Consider the following 18184-nt stretch of genomic DNA (forward strand, 5'->3'; position numbering starts at 1 on the left):
TGAAGAAGAAGAAGGCATGAGGTGAGGGGCCTGGAGGTGGCACCCACCCTGGCCTCCATGGGTGCCTCACCCCACTCACCTTCCACTGCCATGCGTTCCCGGAGCTCCTGCTGCAGTCGGCTCTGCCGGTCTTCCAGCTCCAGCTCCCGGGCACTGAGGAGGCAGGGCAGGAGGGAGACAAGCCACAGTGATTGGGGACCACCCCAAAACCCCCAAATCCGGAAGGACCTCCATGCCTGCTGTGACAAGCATGGCGCCGACGCCCCCTACCCAAGGCCACTCACAAGATCATCAGCTCCGACTCGTAGCGCACCATGGCGTTCTTCTCCTGCACTAGCTTGAACCACTCCTGCATCAGCTTGGGGTCATCCTTCTTGCCCATACCTGCCAAGAGAACGCTTGTGTCGGGTGCAGGGAGTGCCGCGCCCACCCTGGCCCGCAGGAACCACACGGGGCAAATGTGCAAAGAGGGCCAAGCAAGATGCTGCCGGAACTTCCACTCCCAAGCCAGGCCCAAGGTTTGCCTGCAGCCATGGGGCCCTGGCGTCCCCCTTCCCGGAGCCTGCGCTTTCCCGTGTCCTGCCATCCCTGTTCACCCCGTCAGCGACCTCGCCAGCGGGGACCTTGCCCTCCCCGGGGCTGGTTTCTACCCCTCCTGCTCTGTGTGCTCTCTTAGGATGACTTACGTTGCTTTCCCTCTTTTTTGCCACTCAATGTTTATTTGGCACTTGCTATGTACTAGGTCTCCTTGGAGGAAACCGTCTCGTAAACGAGGCAAATGTGAATTTGTAAACTGCATCCTGCCCTCAGGTCATGCTCATTTAACTCAGCTCTTTCTTGGGCTACTGCCCCTCTCCAGGGGCCACCAGAACAGATGCCTTGTCATTTGTTTATCTCCTGACCAGGGAGAGAAGACACCACCCCTTAACTTGTGGCCTGTCAAGCTTCCGGATGCTCTCCCGCTGGATCCCGCATCTCAGGATGGCCGCAGGGTTTCTCACCAAGAGCAGAGAAACACTAGCAGCCCCTGGGGATGGAAGGAGGTGGCCACGCCCTGTCCTGGTCCAGTCCAACAGAATGCCTGTGGCTGGTGGCTGCCTGCACCAACAGGTGCCGATACCAAACCTCCCCCAGGGACGGCCTGACCGCTGGGCTTCACTGTGGCAGGACAGAAGGAAGAAGTCTCCAAGGGACCAAGCCACCCAAGGAGAGAACAAGGTCCTCTTCCTTGGAGCACAGAGGTTCATGGCAAAAGTGTGGTCCTGCCTAAAATACATGCCGTGTCAGTGGCTCTTCAATATTTTTGGATTACAAACCACTCTGAGAATCTCGTAAAAGCTAGGGACTCTCTTCCTAGAAAAATGCTTATGTGTGCAGAGCAAACCATTTGATGCAGAGTTCCAAGCTGCTCCTGGGCTTCCTGCGGTCCATCCATGGGCCTCAGGTTAAGGGGCACTAGACGGGGACATCTTTCAGAGGCCCTTGCACTCTCTGCGTCCCTTGGCAGGGGGCGTTCTAAGCCGGTTAAGACAAGCCCAGGAGTGTGAAGAACACAGCCTCGGAAGGGCCAGCCACAGCCAGAGTCCTCCCTCAACTAGCTGCCTTTCTGGCACACGGTACACAGACACATCTCTTATGTGCAGTGGTGTCTGCTAGACAGTTAGTCTCTACCCAGTGGCCACACCAAAGGAGGCAGAAATGCACCATGTTCAACAAGCAGGGGTTGGTGTCTGTACTGTGCCCTAGTGCACATGCGGTTCTGCTCCCAAGGGGGTTCCTGCCCCTGAGCCTCCTCTGAAGGACGGAAGCCCCCCGGCCTGTCCAGCCTGTGACTGTGGAGTGCGTGCCTGAGGGTCAGGGGACCAGCGCTCTCCTCACCCAATCCAATAGGCTTGGGTCTTGGCTTTTAAGCCAGCCCCCACTCAGTTCCATGCATTGCTTTCGGAGCGTCTCTGCACAGTGTGCCCACATGGCCGTGGAGGAGGGGCCCGAGGCATGCAAGCTGTCCAGTGCGCCCGGCCACGGCGGCACCAGGGAGTCTCTCCCGCTGCCCACCTCCCCGCGAAGATACAGAAAATGCCACCGGAGACGTGCGGACAGCGCTCACTAGCTATGGAGAGCTCGCCCACGGCCGCCGGGCAGGGGCCGTGGCGTGTGGGCGAGAGTCGGGTGAGCGCTGTGGACGGCAGGTAAGAGTTAGCAGGGTTAGTCACGGCCACACCCCCCACATGCCTTTCAACGACAATCTTATCACCACAACAGACTTCAAATCAGACAAACTTAAAAAACACACACTCAGCAAGACACGAGGTAAGAGAGGTTTGCTTTCAGTGGTTGTTTGGAAAGGGGCCCGAGGGCACTGGTGTAGATCAGTCTTTGTAAGGACAGTATTCCTTGACTCTCCCATCCAAATCGCTGCACGCAGGCGGGAGGCTCCCCACCTGCATCCCTGCCCCTCTATCTGATGGATCTGAGACTTAAAGCCCCAGCCACGAAGGGCCAGCCAATGCTGCAGCCCTGAAGGACCCAGACCTGGAGGCTCTCTGGCTTCACTGTGCACCCTGGTCCTCCCCATAGACAGTCAAAGGGATACTGTACCTTTAGAAACTGCCACAGACTCATGACATTTTGTAACAGGACTATTGAAGGTCAGAGAGAAAGAGGGAGAGAGAGGTAGGTGGCTTCTGGCTCTGTGTTTGACTAGTGTTGCTACACCCCCTCCGAGGCAGTGGGGATGGGGTTGGCGAGGTTACGTTACCTTCCTGGACACAGCAAGGGCAGAAGGAGAGAGGTCTACGTCGTGGAGTCCCGCCACTGGGCTCAACTTCAAAAGGGACCAAGCAAGGAAGAGGAGGAGACGGAGAAACACAAAAAAGGAAGAGGAGGAGAGGAGCAGGAATTTGGAAGTGGAGAGGGACAGGGAGAAGGTGGAATAAAAACAAGCAGAGGACAAAAAGCATAAAAAGTGAGAAAGGAACAACAGGAGGAAAAGAAAATAATACAAGAAATGGAGAAGCAGAAACAAGGGAAACAAAGTCTACAAATGAATTAAGTCCTTTTTTCAGCATGGAACTGAACAAGAGCAGACCCGGCTCCGGGCAGCATCACAGAGGGGCGTGGGGCCAGAGCCGCAGTGTGGATTCCTCCAAGAGGGATGACGTGTTCCCTACACGATGACGGCAGCACTCGGGCCACAGGGCCCTCCTGCCTCTACTCCTTATCAGGAGGGCGGTGGCATCTGGGTTGTCATACAGGGGCCTTTGGGGCCTTGGGCCCCCTCCTCAAAGCCCCTGGATAGGTCTGCCTGGCTCTGAGACAGACTGCATTCAATAAGTGGCCAACATGGCTTCCAGGCTTGCAGGTGACAACCTGGGGTCACCTCCCAGACCCACGTGGAATCCTCTAAGATGTCACCACAGGTATGTGCCTGAGGCAGAGCTGGCCTTGACAAGTGCAGGGCAAGGAGGGGCCTCTGAGTCTGTGGGGGCAGCACCCCATCCTGTGACGGGCCTCCAGGACGCTCACACCTGCGCTGCTTCCAATTCTGAGCCAGGACAATTTTAGGGAAATGTACAAACACAGAGGTGACTTCCACCCGTCCGTGTCACTGTCCCCTCTCTCCTCTAGGCACGGGGAGAGCCAACCACCCCCTTTCCTTCTGGCCCTTCTATGGCTGTGCAGGGACCCCGTGCTGCAGCTGGGGGCTGTCACACTCTGGATTGTGAGACCAAAGGGGTGAGCTGACAGGACACGCCAAAACTTACAGGAACGATGCTGGGAGGAGTGCTGACGGGGCATCGAGAGACAGTGTGCAGAGAGACATCTCTAGATCTGGGGTCTGATGGCTACTCAAGGACGAGGGAGAGGAGTTTGGCAAGGGACCATCACAGAACCACATCACAGAGCACACACAGGGACAACAGAGCCCAGGAAGACATGGGGCCTCGGCCCACGGGGAGGGCAGTGTGTGGTTTACAGAGAGAACAGGGTTGAAGAAATGGCCTTGTTTTACTCAACAGAAGGCCAACAAGACAAACGGCTGGCTGAGAGGCCGCTCGGCAGTGCAGCTGCATGAATACAGGTGTTTTCTGTCTTTGAACCCTTCCAGCACGGTGCATAGTACCCTGGGCACACTGAATCTGCTATTGGGTACAACTTCAAAACCAAAGCCAGGCACAGCGTGCATGTGTGTGAAATGCTGACTGTACCCAGTGTGCTAAGCACACACGGCACAGCCGGCCGAATGCATGGGTATGAGGGAGGATTTCTTTCCTCAACAATACACTCTGCCTTACAGCCGACCTACAGTCAACCTCGGCTTCACAGTGTAGTCTGTGTTGAGGCTTGGAACACCTGGAGGAATCCCGTCAAATACGTCAGTGAACAGTCCCTGCCACCTCCTGGGGCTGGTGTCACAGGTAGAATAGGCCATGTCGTGGAGCGAAACAGCGCCCATGTGATACACAACCAAAACACATCCAAAAGGAAGAGGTAGGCGCCTGCCTGGGTAATAATTACAACACCTGTTTCTGCTTTCCGGACAGCACAAAGTACAGCTTTCAGCTGTTTTTATGTAGGCCACATCCTCATATGCCCTTCCCAATACAGAGGACAATATAACAGAATACTGGGAACAGAATTAGGAAATGAAATTAGAAAAAGGGGCATCAGGTAAAGCAAGCATTTAAAGAAACCAAAAAGGCTTTCTCCTAGCAAGAGGCAGAAGCGCGTGAGTGGCCGGCGAGTCCTCACTGCGCTGCGGGGCCGCTACCTTCGGACTTCCCTGTATGCTCCACACTTCCACAACGGGCGAGGCTACTTTTATAATCAGAAAAAATGCCCAATCAATACAATTTTCAAAAGAAGAAGTGGAAGGGAAAAACCAATCAAACAAGGGGAGTTCCACCCGACTGGAACCTGACTGAGCGTGCACGGGGCGGGGGTGGGGGGTTTATAGTAAATGCTTTGCCTTTTAGGGGGATGTAAGAAATCGAAGATTTGGTTCACTGGTTCTAAGAACAAAGATGCTGTCAAGCTTTTGGCAAATGGAAGTTTTTTGGTTTTTCTCAACGTCAGGGTAACGGGTTTCCATCTGTTGCTAACAGGTGCTATAATTTACCACTTCTCAAAGCACTCCTGCGTGACCTGGGCGCCGGCCACCCCTCCTGAGCTCCCGAGCAGTGAACGGGTCCTGGCCAGAGGACCCCTCCTCCCTGGAGCACTCTGCTGCGTCCCCAACACTCAGGAGCACATCTGCTCCATCTTTCCCTCTGAAGCAGCACTTTCTTTGGACGCGTGACCCAGGGGTGGCTCTTTAGTGCCACTCGCTTGACACCTGGCGGGCAGGCAGTGCCTGTCACCGAATTTCAAAAAGCAACAGTACACCACCAGGGAGTGAGGCCTGTCCAGAGCAATGCGTGAGATGGGCACGGACGGCACTCTCCAGCTTCAGGGCGCCCTCGCATGCACCACCCACGTGATCCTCACACCGGCCAGGTGTGGCTGCCAGGATGGGCAAATTCAAATGAGGGTTCTGAGGCTCAAAGGAGTTGTGTGGCAGAGTCTGGAAAAGAAGCCAAATCTTCTTGCCCACTCTGAACTCAGAGCTTGCCCTCTTCAACACAGGCACTAGGCAAATCTAACAAATGCTGGCGTCTCAGGCAGCTCAAGGAAGAGCAGTCCCACAGACCCTGATCAGAATGTCACACCTGGAAGGGAGGCCCGATGTCCCTTCCTGCCTCATCTTCTGAAGAGGCCCTGAGAGGTTAGAGTCTGTTTTGTCTGTGCCTGGGGAGACAGTGAAGGCAGGACCTGAATCCAGGCCTGGCCTTCCTAAGTCGGGGTACCCCCTACACTACCACCTGGCCCTTAGCGCACCCGAGCACCTTACTCCAGGCCCTGCCTCTCACGGGCCCAGGACCCAGTGTGGGGTAGAACGGCTGACGGGGTGGGGGAAAGAGTGGCCAGCTGTAGGGCAGGTCCCCTCCTCTGTACTTGTCCTTCTATATTCCCACCTTCTCTCCAACCAAGACTCTTCACCTTGGCACACTGCATCAAGAAGACACCCGGGCAGCTGGAAAAACAAGCAAGCAGACGAGCCCACACACTGAACCTAGATGGTCATCTGGGAGGCAGGCAGGGCCTACCTTAGTCCTTCCGGTACTCAAAATCCAAGAGCCATAGCCCTGAGACCGGGAGGCAGAGGCTTGAGTGCCTTGCTCACAAGGATTAGTGAGGATACGGTCAGAAAGCTTGGAGCTACGGGGGCTCACACCTGTGATCCCAGCACTTCGGGAGGCCAGGGTGAGAGGACTGCTGAGCCCAGGAGTTCGAGACCAGCCTGGGCAATGCAGTGAGACCCCGTCTCTACAAAAAGTAGCTGGGTGTGGTAGCGTGAGTATGTATAGTCCCAGCTACTCAGGAGGCTACGGTGGGAGGGCTGCTTGAGCCCGGGAGGTCAAGGCTGCAGAGAGCCGTGACTGCACCACTGCACCAGCCTGGGTGAGTGAGACCCTATCTCTAAAAAATAAATAAATAAGTAATAATAGCCCAGAGGGGCCAAGACAAAGGCCCAACTCTGTTCATAGCCCGACAACCACCAGTGACAATCTGTGTGGTGGTGGGTGCTGGCTTGATGCTCTGCATTTCCGACTCAATCATTCAATTCTGCCTGGTTATATTTAACCCACTGGCTTCTACAATGATGCTGATATCAAAAACAGCAATATCATACATGAATCATGGCCTGTGGTAAGGACAATGCGGGAGATTAATAATTTATGCCAGAAATGTTTACCGAGCACCCCAAACGCACCAGCCACCAATGCTAGCCACGTGGCAGCCAGAGCAGAGGAAGCAGAGGTGAGCACAGCCACAGCGGGCAGGCAAGTCGGTGGGCCGTTCTCCAAGGCAGCTGAACAACTGGCCCCAGGGACCTGCCTCATCTCGGTATCCATCTCTGCCCACTAGACAGGCTCCCAGCTCCTCCTGGTTGGACAAAGACACCATCACCACAGAGCTGGGGAGGTCCCTAAAGCAGTGTCCAGCAGACCAAAAGACGGCCAACTAGGGAGACTTCTAGAGCCTAGAGGCCCCAGCCTGGAATGTTGCGTTTCCCCAGGGAACACGGGTTAGGTCCTGGAGTGTCACCAGACTAGTACCACACACAGAGGTGTAATGAGGAAAATGGGCTTTTTATGAGCTGAGCCACCATTTACAACTGTATTTCCACGTGAAAATACAGAATTCCAAATAATCAGCTTGCAAGCGTTTTAGAACACCAGCCTTTCAAGAGGTGGAGGCTGGCCCCACACCCTCCCTTCTGATATGCTGTTGTGTGTTTCACACACAGAAACTTTGTAGAGCCCCAAGGTTAGTGTCTTCCCCTTTCAGCCACACTTTTGGAACATCCTGCATAGACAGAGATCATTTTTGGTTTTCAGTTCCCTTTAGTCTCTGAGGATCACGCTCCAAGGTGTTGGGGACAGGAAAGAGGCTCGCTTATTCTCAGGCATATTTTGAGGCTCCACTTTCCTGCCTCTCTGGGCAGCCAAGTGCAGCCCTTAGCTTACCAGGGTGGACTCTCTGGACTCTCATTTCTCACACTTGTTTTGGCGGCGATGCCACTATATTTACTGCTAAATACAGTACCATTATAAATAATAACAAATATTATAATGATAAATAGTGTTGGAGCAATGCCTTTTTTTTTGAGACGGAGGCTCGCTCTGTCGCCCAGGCTGGAGTGCAGTGGTGCGATCTCCGCTCACTGCAAGCTCCACCTCCCGGGTTCACGTCATTCTCCTGCCTCAGCCTCCCGAGTAGCTGGGACTACAGGCGCCCACCGCCACACCCGGCTAATATTTGTGTTTTTAGTAGAGATGGGGTTTCACCATGTTAGCCAGGATGGTCTCAATCTCCCGACCTTGTGATCCACCCGCCTTGGCCTCCCAAAGTGCTGGGATTACAGGTGTGAGCCACCGCGCCCGGCCAGAGCAATGCCTTTTTATCGAACTCCTGTCAGAGACACCAAAGAGCTTTTGTCACCTTTTCCTGGGAAACACCAGGGGCATTACCTGTCATGGCTATGCCCAACTGACTGGATTAAACTTTCAGAAAGCAGCCAAGTGTGGTGGCTCACACCTGTAATCCCAGCATTTGGGATGCCGAGACAGGTGGATGACTTGAGGTCTGGAGTTCAAGACCAGGCTGGCCAACATGGTGAAACTCCGTCTCTACTAAAAACACAAAATTAGCTGGGTGTGGTGGCGCACGCCTGTAGTCCCAGCTACTCAGGAGGCTGAGGCAGGAGAATTGCTTGAACCTAGGAGGTGGGGGTTGCAGTCAGTGGAGATGGCGCCACTGGGTGGGTTCCAGCCTGGGTGACAGAGCCAGACCCTGTCTCAAAAACTTTCACAAAGCAAAGTGCTCAGGGCTGGAATTCCTTGGCGGCTCAGGTTTATGGAGTGGGGCCACTGTAGATTTTCCACTCTGCCTTGCTCAGGTTATGCAGCCTGGGAAGTGTGAGGGAAGACTGACCAAATGTGTTGCTGACTAAGAAGGCACTCGGCTATTCTGAGTCCCCAACCCAGGAAGCCTATTTGGTGGGCACCACCAATGCCATGCTCCTGGCCTGGGGCAGCCTTGGCACTGCAAAGGTGAGGTCCAGTCTAAAACCTCAGGTGATGACAAACACCATGGCCCTGACAGGGGTCCCAGCTGGCTGGTGTGCAATACTGCAGACATGCAAGCAGCTGTCATGACAGGGTGAGGCTGGTCCGGCAGGCCCAGTCTAGCATACACATAGTGGGGCTGGGAGACACCTGGTGCTACACAGACTTAGTGCAGAGATAAAGCTCCAGGTTGGGAGGAAAAGTGAAGGCAAAAAACCAAACAAATGCATGTAAGAATTACAATCTAAAACACACCCACAAACACGTGCGTGTGCGCGCACGCGCTGGGAAACCCTCGCTTTAACACACACACGCGCGTTGGGAAACCTTGCTCTAAAACACACACACACACACACACACGCGCGCGTTGGGAAACCTCGCAGGTTCCAAAGTTCCTAAGCAAAGCAGAACCGAGCTGACGGTGGATTGGTCAGGCAAACCAAGAATCTATCAACATGAAACTCAGAGAAGCAGAGAGAACAGGAAGACGGCTGCTCAGAAGGGCAGGGGCCGGCATCCCTGCACAACAGCAAGAGGCCACCCTCCAGTCCTTCATGTTACATTTCTAAACCTTTCGTGTTCTTTAGATTTCCTTTGAGACATATAAATCAAGAGATGAGGTCCCCGAGAACTAGAAATTATGTGTGTGTATTTTCAATCAGTTTTAGAAGAAATGTGGTTTTCTTCTAGATTTCCAGTCATCTGTCTGTTCTAGTGCAATAAAGCAGGCTGGGCCGGGCCTGTTCAGGGTCCTAGGGAAGAAGAGAGAAGGGGAGTGGCCACCTGGGGACCCTTCCTCTCTGGCCCAAGGATTGTTTTGAGTCTTTTTAATGATTTCTTTGGAAATCACAAGGTCCAGCTATGTGAGGAAGGGAAATCTTCATTCTTTATACTCTGTGGCTGAAAAAAGAGACTTTCAGAGCCTTTAGGTAGCTCACTGAGAGCCACTGAAAGAGCCTGGAGCGTGACACACAGAGCACAGGGCAGGGGTAGGAGTCAGCCCCTCTGGGCAGGAGGTAGCATTCTCAACGCTCCGAGGGCTGCTTGGAGCTTTGCTCTGCCCATGGGAGAAATGAGACGGGTGCTATGGCACAGAAATGGGGCTTCGAGGTGGCCTTCTGGGGATGCAGGCACAGAGGGGCAATCAGGTTTTACATATGAGGCTCCAGATCTCAAAAGGGTGATTTTCCCTCCAATTAATGAATATTACCAAGTGCTCTAAGAATGACACAACAGCAGAAACAGAAACGAAACCTAATTCTGGCATTGCCGTCATCCTCATGGGCGTGGCGAGAACAGGACCTTAAGTCCACAAGAGATTCCCTGCAGAGGGGAATGTCCCCTTCGAGCAGCAGCCCCCACGTGGTGAGCAGAACCCGAGAAGTCTTGAATTTACGCAGCGTTAACGGTCTGGGAAAGGGGAAGTGATGAGCTGATGAGCCCACCTTCAAAGGGTTATGAGTGTCAGTGGTGGGGCACTGTGTGATTCACAAGGCATCCTGAGTTTCCTTTTTCTATTTATTTCATTTCTCCCTGGAACTTGCTGGAATTCTAAATCCAAAAAGCTAGTAGCTGGAGTCCAGGAACCCAGAGGAGAAACCAGCTCACTACGTCTTCTCACTCGAGCAAGGAGGGTAAAGAAAGCAGGAGATGCAGGCCGGGCGCGGTGGCTCACGCCTGGAATCCCAGCACGTTGGGAGGCCGAGGCAGGCAGATCACCTGAGGTCAGGAGTTGGAGACCAGCCTGGCCAACATGGGCAAACCCCGTCTCTACTAAAAATACAAAAATTAGCCGGGTGGGGTGGTGGGCGCCCATAATCCCAGCTACTCGGGAGGCTGAGGCAGGAGAATCGCTTGAACCCGGGAGGCGGAGCTTGCAGTAAACCAAGATCGCGCCACTGCATTCCAGCCTGGGCGACAGAGCGAGACTCCATCTCAAACAAACAAACAAACGACAACAACAACAAAAAACAAAGAAAGCAGGAGATGCGATGGGTGTGTTAATGGCATCTTGAACTGGGAGGGAAGGGTGGATACAATCCTAAAGAAACGCGTTCTGACAGCCCCTTCCAGGAGACTCTGAACGTAAACAATTTTTTTTTTTTTTTTTTTTTTTTTTTAAGAGACAGGGCTTTGCTTTGTTGCCCAGACTGGAGTGCAGTGGTGCGATCACAGCTCATTGCAGCCTCAAACTCCTGGGCTCATGTGATCCTCCCACCTTAGCCTCCCTAGTAGCTGGAACTACAGGCACGTGCCACCATGCCCAGCTAATTTTTAAAATTTCTTTATAGAGACGGGGTTTCACCATCTTGCCCAGGCTAGTTTCAAACTCCTGGGCTCAAATGATACACCTGCCTTGGCCTCCCAAATTGCTGGGATAACAGGTGTGAATTTTTTCGCTTAGCATGGACATGAACACTCCCGAGGTGGTGTTAGGAGGAGGCAAGAGGCATTAGATGGGAAAAGGGTCTGTTAATTGGAATGTAAGCACCGGCCCTTCTGCAGCACCAGTGGCCATTGAGTGCGGAGGTCCCTGAACACACCAGAAGCCCTGGGACACTGAGGGAGTCTCCGAGGGGGTGGGTCCGTGGGCGCGCGGGATTGGAGAACACAGGAAGCACAGACAGCAACAGTCTCTCTTCCCAGGGAGGTGACAGCCCCACCTTGGATGTGGCACTGTCTGATAGGTGGAATCACAGAACTATGACATTGGTTTTTAAATGAATGGGCCAAGAAGTGACCCTCTTAAAGGAATGGGGTCAGGGTAAAACATGAGACAATTATCTTTGCCATTCTTCTGTTTGAAGACCACCTCTAGGCATGGAGCCTCCACGGGGAGATGAAGTGGGTAGACTGCCAGATCAAGGACACAGGGACAGGGAGGAGGAGCCAGAGTCCCCAGGATTCCCCTCGACAGAATGGCAGCTGCCCAGGAGAAAAGCTTAGAAATGAGACACAGGGGTCAGCCATTCCTCTGAACTAATACAAATGGCAAGATGCCAAACATACTGCAACCTCTAAGCTAGTGGTTCTCCTGCTCTAGAGGGCATCAGAACCCACTGGAAGGTCTGTTACACCAGATAACCAGGCCTCACCCCAGAGTTTCTGATTCTGCAGGTCTGGGGCAGGGCCTGAGGCTGTGCCTTCCTAACAGGCTCCTAGGTGATGTTGCTGCTGGTCCAGGGACCACACTTTGAGAACCATGGCCTTGAGCTTTTCCTGTCTTCACTGAAAAGAAGTATAAAGTGAGCCCCAGGACAGAGCAAGGAGGGAGGGACGTTGTTATGGGCACCCGTCAACCTGGCTTTGAGTTTGGTGACTCCGGGCAGAAATCACTACAGAGAAGCCTTTCCCTCGCACTCAGCTCTTCTGGGAGAAATGAGAGCACGCCCCAGTGAAAACGGTCGGGCTGAGATCTTGGCATGTTTGCTTCTTTGCGTAAGTGTGGCAGGCAGTGAGCCCCCTAGCAGATATGATTCCTACAAGCAGTGAGGGATGAGATTCAGGGCAAAAGCTGTGTCGGAGTGTGTGTATTTAGGGACCAGGACGCAGATGCAAGGCTGGTGGGGTCGGGTGGGCAAAGTTTTATTATAAAAAATTAAAACGACCCCAGGCAGCAAAAGCAAGCTCAGATCTTCCTCTGGAGCACATGTGGGCAGCAGGGAGATCAGCACGCTGCTCTGTTTTGAGCTGGAAAAGGGTCTGTGCTTTTGCCATTTGGTTATTGGGTTGATTTCTCCTTGTTTTTGTGAGCAGGGATTGGGAAGCGTGGGTGGAGAAAGGGTGTCAGCAGGGTTAGTGTCAGCACAGGCGCTGCCATACATACCACCCAGATGCAAGTCGATGAGGTCACTGTAATAAGACTCTCCCCAATAGTCTACAACAAGGAATCGGTGAAGACAGAGTTATTCCATCAGGTAGCCCTCCTGTCCCCCCACACCCAACCAATGATATGCAGCGTAAGAAATACAGACACAGCGAGGCGGCAGAGGAACGGCTGGAAAGCATGCGTGCCTAAGTGCATCACATACCGCATATCTACACACGCCGTATCTGCATACTGCGTGGCTGTGGGAGGAGGGCAGTCACTAAAACCCACCGCGGGGAGTCAACAGTCACTATCAACACGATCCCGTGTACGCCAGGGATCAGCCGGGACAGAGGCTTTGGCTTTGCTGGGAACTCCTGCCCCTGGGACTGAACCTTCTCTAACTAAGAGTTAATAGAGCGGGGCTGCCTGCGTGTCAGTTGCTGATACTGGACGCCCCAGGCTGAGGGGCTGGAGGCAGGAGGCAAACGCCCTACAGAAGCTCTGAAATCCTTAGGTTTCACGCAGTCAGTGCTCTCCCAGGAATTCCCACGACCCCACTGCTGACTATTAGATGCCTTGCAGACCCACTTTTGCCGAATGGGTTTGAGAGGAAGGGGATCCTGTTTCGAGGCTGAGGCCTCCAAATTCAGTCGGCCTTCTTAAAAACAGGAAACGAGCAGAGACTTATGCAGAATTCTTCCCCCAGGCACTCGGCCGAAGGCTCCTGGAGGTCTGCCGGCCCAGGGCACTCCTAGCCTGGTAGTTCCACAGCTGTCTGGCCAAGAGCGCTATGTAATTTCCACGCCTGAGATGCAGACTGGGCACTGCCGAGAGGCTGGGCTTGAGCGGGCGGTCCTCATCTCCCCAGAATCATAAAGACACACAGAGCACAGCACTCGGCCGCTACGGTGTTGCCCTCTCTCCAAACCCCACATTCTGAATGCAGATGCTCACAGCCTCCGGTCCCACCTGAGGGCCTCCCCGTGAGAGTGGCACAGCAGAGAGTAGTAGAGATGCGGTCCTGCCCCAGCTCTTCAACGCATGCTCAAGGCTGAGCCAGCGGTTTTGTAACAAAAAGGCTTCCCAGGTGCCCCAGGACTGGAAATTACCTAAGTCGTGGCCCGGCCCTAGGATCAAAGGTGCTGAAGCTAATCCTTGCAGCCTGGCCATACGTTGTCATACCTTAGACAAACGGAGAACGGGATGGCAGGTCCACGCCAGAGCCCTTCTCTGGAAAGGCAGCTTGGCTAACAAAGTCTGTCTGACGCCCTCAGACGGTGATGGAAGCTGAGACCACCAAGTGAGATGATGGCAGGTTCCAGCCAGTTTACTACAGTCCCCAGGGAAGGGCGGACTGCCATGATGAGAAGACTCCAGATTATTATCATGCCCAGCTGCCACTGCCTTCTTCAGGGCTCAGCCAGGTGCCACAAGACTAAGGACAGGAACAGGAGCAGAAGCAGGAGAGAAAGCAGCAGCAGCACGCACACCTGGGCTTCAGAGACGGCATCGGCCAAGGAGGGGCAGGGCCACGGGGAACTGTGACGAGAGACCAGCCTTGGAAGGGATATATTCACGTAAGAGAAGGAACATATTTGGAAATTCTTATATTCTTATGGTAGGAACCATAATTCCTGAAAATTCCGGAGAGTTTCTCAAATGCATCACAACGAAATATCCCAACAGAGCTACTAAGGCCCATCTTGAAAAACAGAATAGAAACATCTTTGGATAGAGATACCTGCTGAAGACTCATCTAAAGGAAGGAGTTTGTACTAGGACAGTGGTTTTTAAGCTTCTGTGGAACCCTAAGGTTCTTCCAAAGGCATTCCAAGGGGTCTCCCAAATACCTGATGAACAAATACTTGTAGCTCTCTTAAGAGCCCTTATTAAAATAAGACACACCACCTTCAAATGTTTTTGTTTTTGAGACAGAGTTTCGCTCTTGTTGCCCAGGTTGGACTGCAATGGTGTGATCTCGGCTCACTGCAACCTCCGCCTCCCGTGTTCAAGTGATTCTCCTGCCTCAGCCTCCTGAGTAGCTGGGATTACAGACATGTACCACCACGCCAGGCTAATTTTTTGTATTTTTAGTAGAGACGGGGTTTCTCCATGTTGGTCAGGCTGGTCTCAAACTCCCGGCCTCAGGTGATCTGCCCGCCTCGGCCTCCCAAAGTGTTGGGATTACAGGTGTGAGCCACCGCGCCCAGCCCAAATGTTTTATATGCCAACTTTTCACCCACTGGAGACCATCAACCCAACAATTTGTGCTGCCAGGTGAGCTTGATTTTGTGGAGCCCTCAGGATCAAGTTTCTGCCTCTCTCTGTGTGTTAAGTGGCTGAACTCCCTGTAAATGTGTTAGTGAAGAGGACATTTTATTCATTTATTTATTTAAATTCTGGCCTGCTCACCTGCCACCGTTCAGGGTCTGTCCAGGAGAGCTACAGCTCAGTGACAGCATGCACGCCTGTCAGCGAGTCCCTTTCTGTAGGTGGGTAACACGTTTTGCTGTGGTATTACAGCATAGCTGGGTTTTTGTTTACTTTGTTTGGGAGCCTCTTGTTTGAGACTTGTTTGTCATGAGGAATAGGAACTGCTGTTAGATTTGCTATGATCCAACTGTGAAAAAAAAAAAAAAAAAGCTCTTGCCTCATTTTAAACTTCTAGTGTCTACATCATTTAAACTGCAGATATCCTGAGATTTCCAAGTAAGCTGTTAAAAAAAACCAAAAACCAACCAAACAAGAAAAACCCTGTTGTCACTTATAGCAACTACAGTTCTTGTGTGTACTGGCTGGATGCTGGGGCTCGGTCATGTCCACGACTCTCTGCTATAACCTGTGTTTTCAAATCTGTGTTAATTATTAACATTTTAGAATAATTCTTTTTGATTTTAAACTTGAACTTACAATCTTGTGAAAAGGGTTCTGCTGCTAAAAAAACAAGTTTGAAAACCACTGACTTAGATGGCATTTGGGTTGTATATGTTTGAGGAAATGTGATTATCTAACTAGAAGAAATAATTCTGGCAAAATCCTACGCCAATCTTCAATGGTATATTATTTTCCGGCCCTTTGGCAGAAGCTTGAATAACAGGGCCTGTGACAGGGGCATCGAAGCACTGTTTTACACTCAGACTTCACGGAGGCCACGGGCGCCCAAGTGCTTTACGGAAACCACCAACCTTGATGGCACCACCACCTCAACCTCGTGAGTCAGGAAGGCAGGGCGCTGTCTTCTTCCTGAAGGGCTTAAACCACGAAATGTGGTTATTCTGTCTGTGTGTTGAGATCTATCCACTGCTTTCCATCTTGGCAGAAGTGATTTGTGGAGAAGGGCAAGAAGGAATGAAGATGAGCCTAGGCTCTCTCCTGATATCTTCTGCAAGAAGAGAAACGGCACGAGGGCAGGGCCCCATAGGCCTGGACGCAGTCGGGCACAGGTGGGCTGGGGCCAACTCCATCTGGGCTCAGGCTTAACTGAGGAGGCCAAATCAGAGCGAGCAGAGCAGGGCAGGGGGGCAGGGGCACCGCAGGTTCGCTGGGAAACCTTGGACCTTCTGAGGTGAACCCAAATCTCCTTGCTGTGCTTGTCTCACAGTAACACATCTCAGTCGTCTCAGCCTATCGGATGCTAAGTGCTTCAAGTTTTTGTATTTCTTTTGGTAGTCTGGACTTCATGCATTAACAGCATCAGGTGAGCCCAAGTCAAGAACATCCACATCCTCACCTTTCTCCCCATCCCATCTCTTTGCCTGAAAGTCATCACTGAGTAGACCGATAAGCTTTAAAGGCCTGGGAAAGGAGACCTACTTCCATTCTGGACTCCCTCATTCCCCACACACAAACTTCAGTCCTACAGGCCACAGAAATTCATCTTGACACCAGGCACTTCCCATGAGCCCATGGGTCAGTCTTTGAGCAAGATCAGATGGCAGCAGCTGGCCCTGCTCCTGGCTACCTCCTCCCAGTTCTTCCATTTCACAGACAGCCTGCCTGTCGTCAGCAGAGGCACCCTGCTCCCCTCTGCCACACTAGAGTGAGGAAGTAAGAGGACACTCCTTTTCTTCATCCCCAGCTCACAATTTGAACGCTGAACCTGCAGGCTATAAAGAGACGGAAGTTTCCCCATCCAGAGACTAGACGAAGATTTGCGGATGTTTGAGAAGGCAGAGTGGCCACTGCACCCCCGGGGCTGGTCCTGCAGCTTCAAGGTCCTGAACCAGCAGGACTTCCTGGGCCGTGGGGCCAGACACGCCTCAGGCACTCCCTTGCATTCTCTGTGCCCAACTATGTTGAGCGCAGCCGCGCAGGTTCCCTGGGTGGAATGGCAGGAATCAGCGCACCACACTCTCCAGGGCTTCCCTGCCAGGAGCAGCAGTCACGAGCACAGGGCCCTGCCAGCCACTCCCCGGAGTCTGCTCCACGTCGGCTAGTCACATGCCCTGAGCCTCTCCAGCCCTGCCCTAAGTGAGCAGCCTTCAGCGCACACAGGGCCTGGGTGCCCTCTGGGAAATGTGTGTGTGCCGAGGGTGGCCACGTGCTCCCCCACCAGCGGTGTTGAGGGCTCTGTGGGCAGGAGGGTCCCAGGGAACTAACGACAGGAGGGGGTCTGTGGGGTGCAGGCTGGGGACCTGCTCAGTGCAGTTCTGTGATGGTTCCTTGCGGTTCAATCTCCCTCACTCTCAGTTATTCCCTCCTAGAGTAAACGGTGGGGTGGGAAGGAGGGGGAAGAGCCAGCGCTCGCCATCAGCATGCCGGGGACTGAGTTTCACTCTATGGGAAACGGCAGCCCAGAGGGGCTGCGGAGCAGGATGGGCCTGGGGCTGTCTCAGACGGGGATTTTCTTTTGCTTAACAGGAAGCCCCAAATCTCAGTGATGAAGGGCCCCAGAAAATCCTGCTGGAAAAGGAGCTGAATTCCAGGTGAGGTGAAGCAAAACTAGCCTACCACGGCGGGAGGGAGGGCTTCCTCCAGGAGCAGAGCTTAGGAGGGAGCCCGGCAGTACCTGCTTCGCCGCGGAGCGCCTTCTCCACAGCCACGCCCCTTTCCTCCAGCCGCCGCTGCCTCTCCTCCACCTGCTGCAGCTGCCGCTGGATGATCTATGACAGACAGCACAACCTGAGCACCCGGCTCTCCAGCCCTGCTTCAGGAGGACACACAACTCCACACCCACATGAGGGGAAACAAAGCAGTTGCTGCTCTGGAAAGGGCTCTAGTCTGTGGGCGGTGTGCTCAGGGTGTGGCGTGGAGACCACCTGCACCAGAACCACCTAGCTTGTGTAGACGCCAGGCTCCGGGCCTTGCTAGTCAGCATCAAAGCATGTGGACGTGACTCAAGTAGTGACCACCCTCCCAGGAGTGTTGCAGAGACAGGAAGTGGATGTAAACTGTGGCAGGAGGGGCCTGAGTACCAGAACCTCAGACTGTTCTCCCGGCAAGACTGCTACAGTGCTGGAGGGGGTTCCTGAAGAGTGCAGTGGAAATCCCATCTTTACGATAAAATTTAAAAGAGAAGGCCGCCCGGGCGCGCGGTGGCTCATCCCTGTAATCCCAACACTTTGGGAGGCCGAGGTGGGCAGATCACAAGGTCAAGAGATCGAGACCATCCTGGCTAACATGGTGAAACCCCGTCTCTACTAAAAATACAAAAATTAGCTGGGCGTGGTGGCACAGGCCTGTAATCCCAGCTACTCGGGAG

At 53.3% G+C, this 18184-nt stretch overlaps 1 protein-coding gene across 16 annotated transcripts in view; it reads right to left on the reverse strand.

Annotated features, from left to right (window-relative positions):
• Positions 1-18184, reverse strand: part of MICAL3 (microtubule associated monooxygenase, calponin and LIM domain containing 3) — a 234354-nt gene that overhangs the window by 3282 nt on the left and 212888 nt on the right. For 11 of the 16 annotated variants that reach the window (XM_054543024.2, XM_063722746.1, XM_054543031.2 and 8 more), the window contains 4 exons: positions 17492-17585; positions 12499-12549; positions 285-384; positions 80-153 (listed from right to left, as the gene is read on the reverse strand). In XM_054543024.2, the coding sequence (XP_054398999.2) occupies positions 80-153; positions 285-384; positions 12499-12549; positions 17492-17585 (319 nt within the window). The remainder of the gene's footprint in view (positions 1-79; positions 154-284; positions 385-12498; positions 12550-17491; positions 17586-18184) is intronic. The other 5 variants (XM_063722747.1, XM_054543034.2, XM_063722744.1 and 2 more) reach the window with 1 other exon arrangement.

Source organism: Pongo abelii, chromosome 23, assembly GCF_028885655.2.
Source record: "Pongo abelii isolate AG06213 chromosome 23, NHGRI_mPonAbe1-v2.0_pri, whole genome shotgun sequence".
Classification (NCBI taxonomy): domain Eukaryota; kingdom Metazoa; phylum Chordata; class Mammalia; order Primates; family Hominidae; genus Pongo; species Pongo abelii.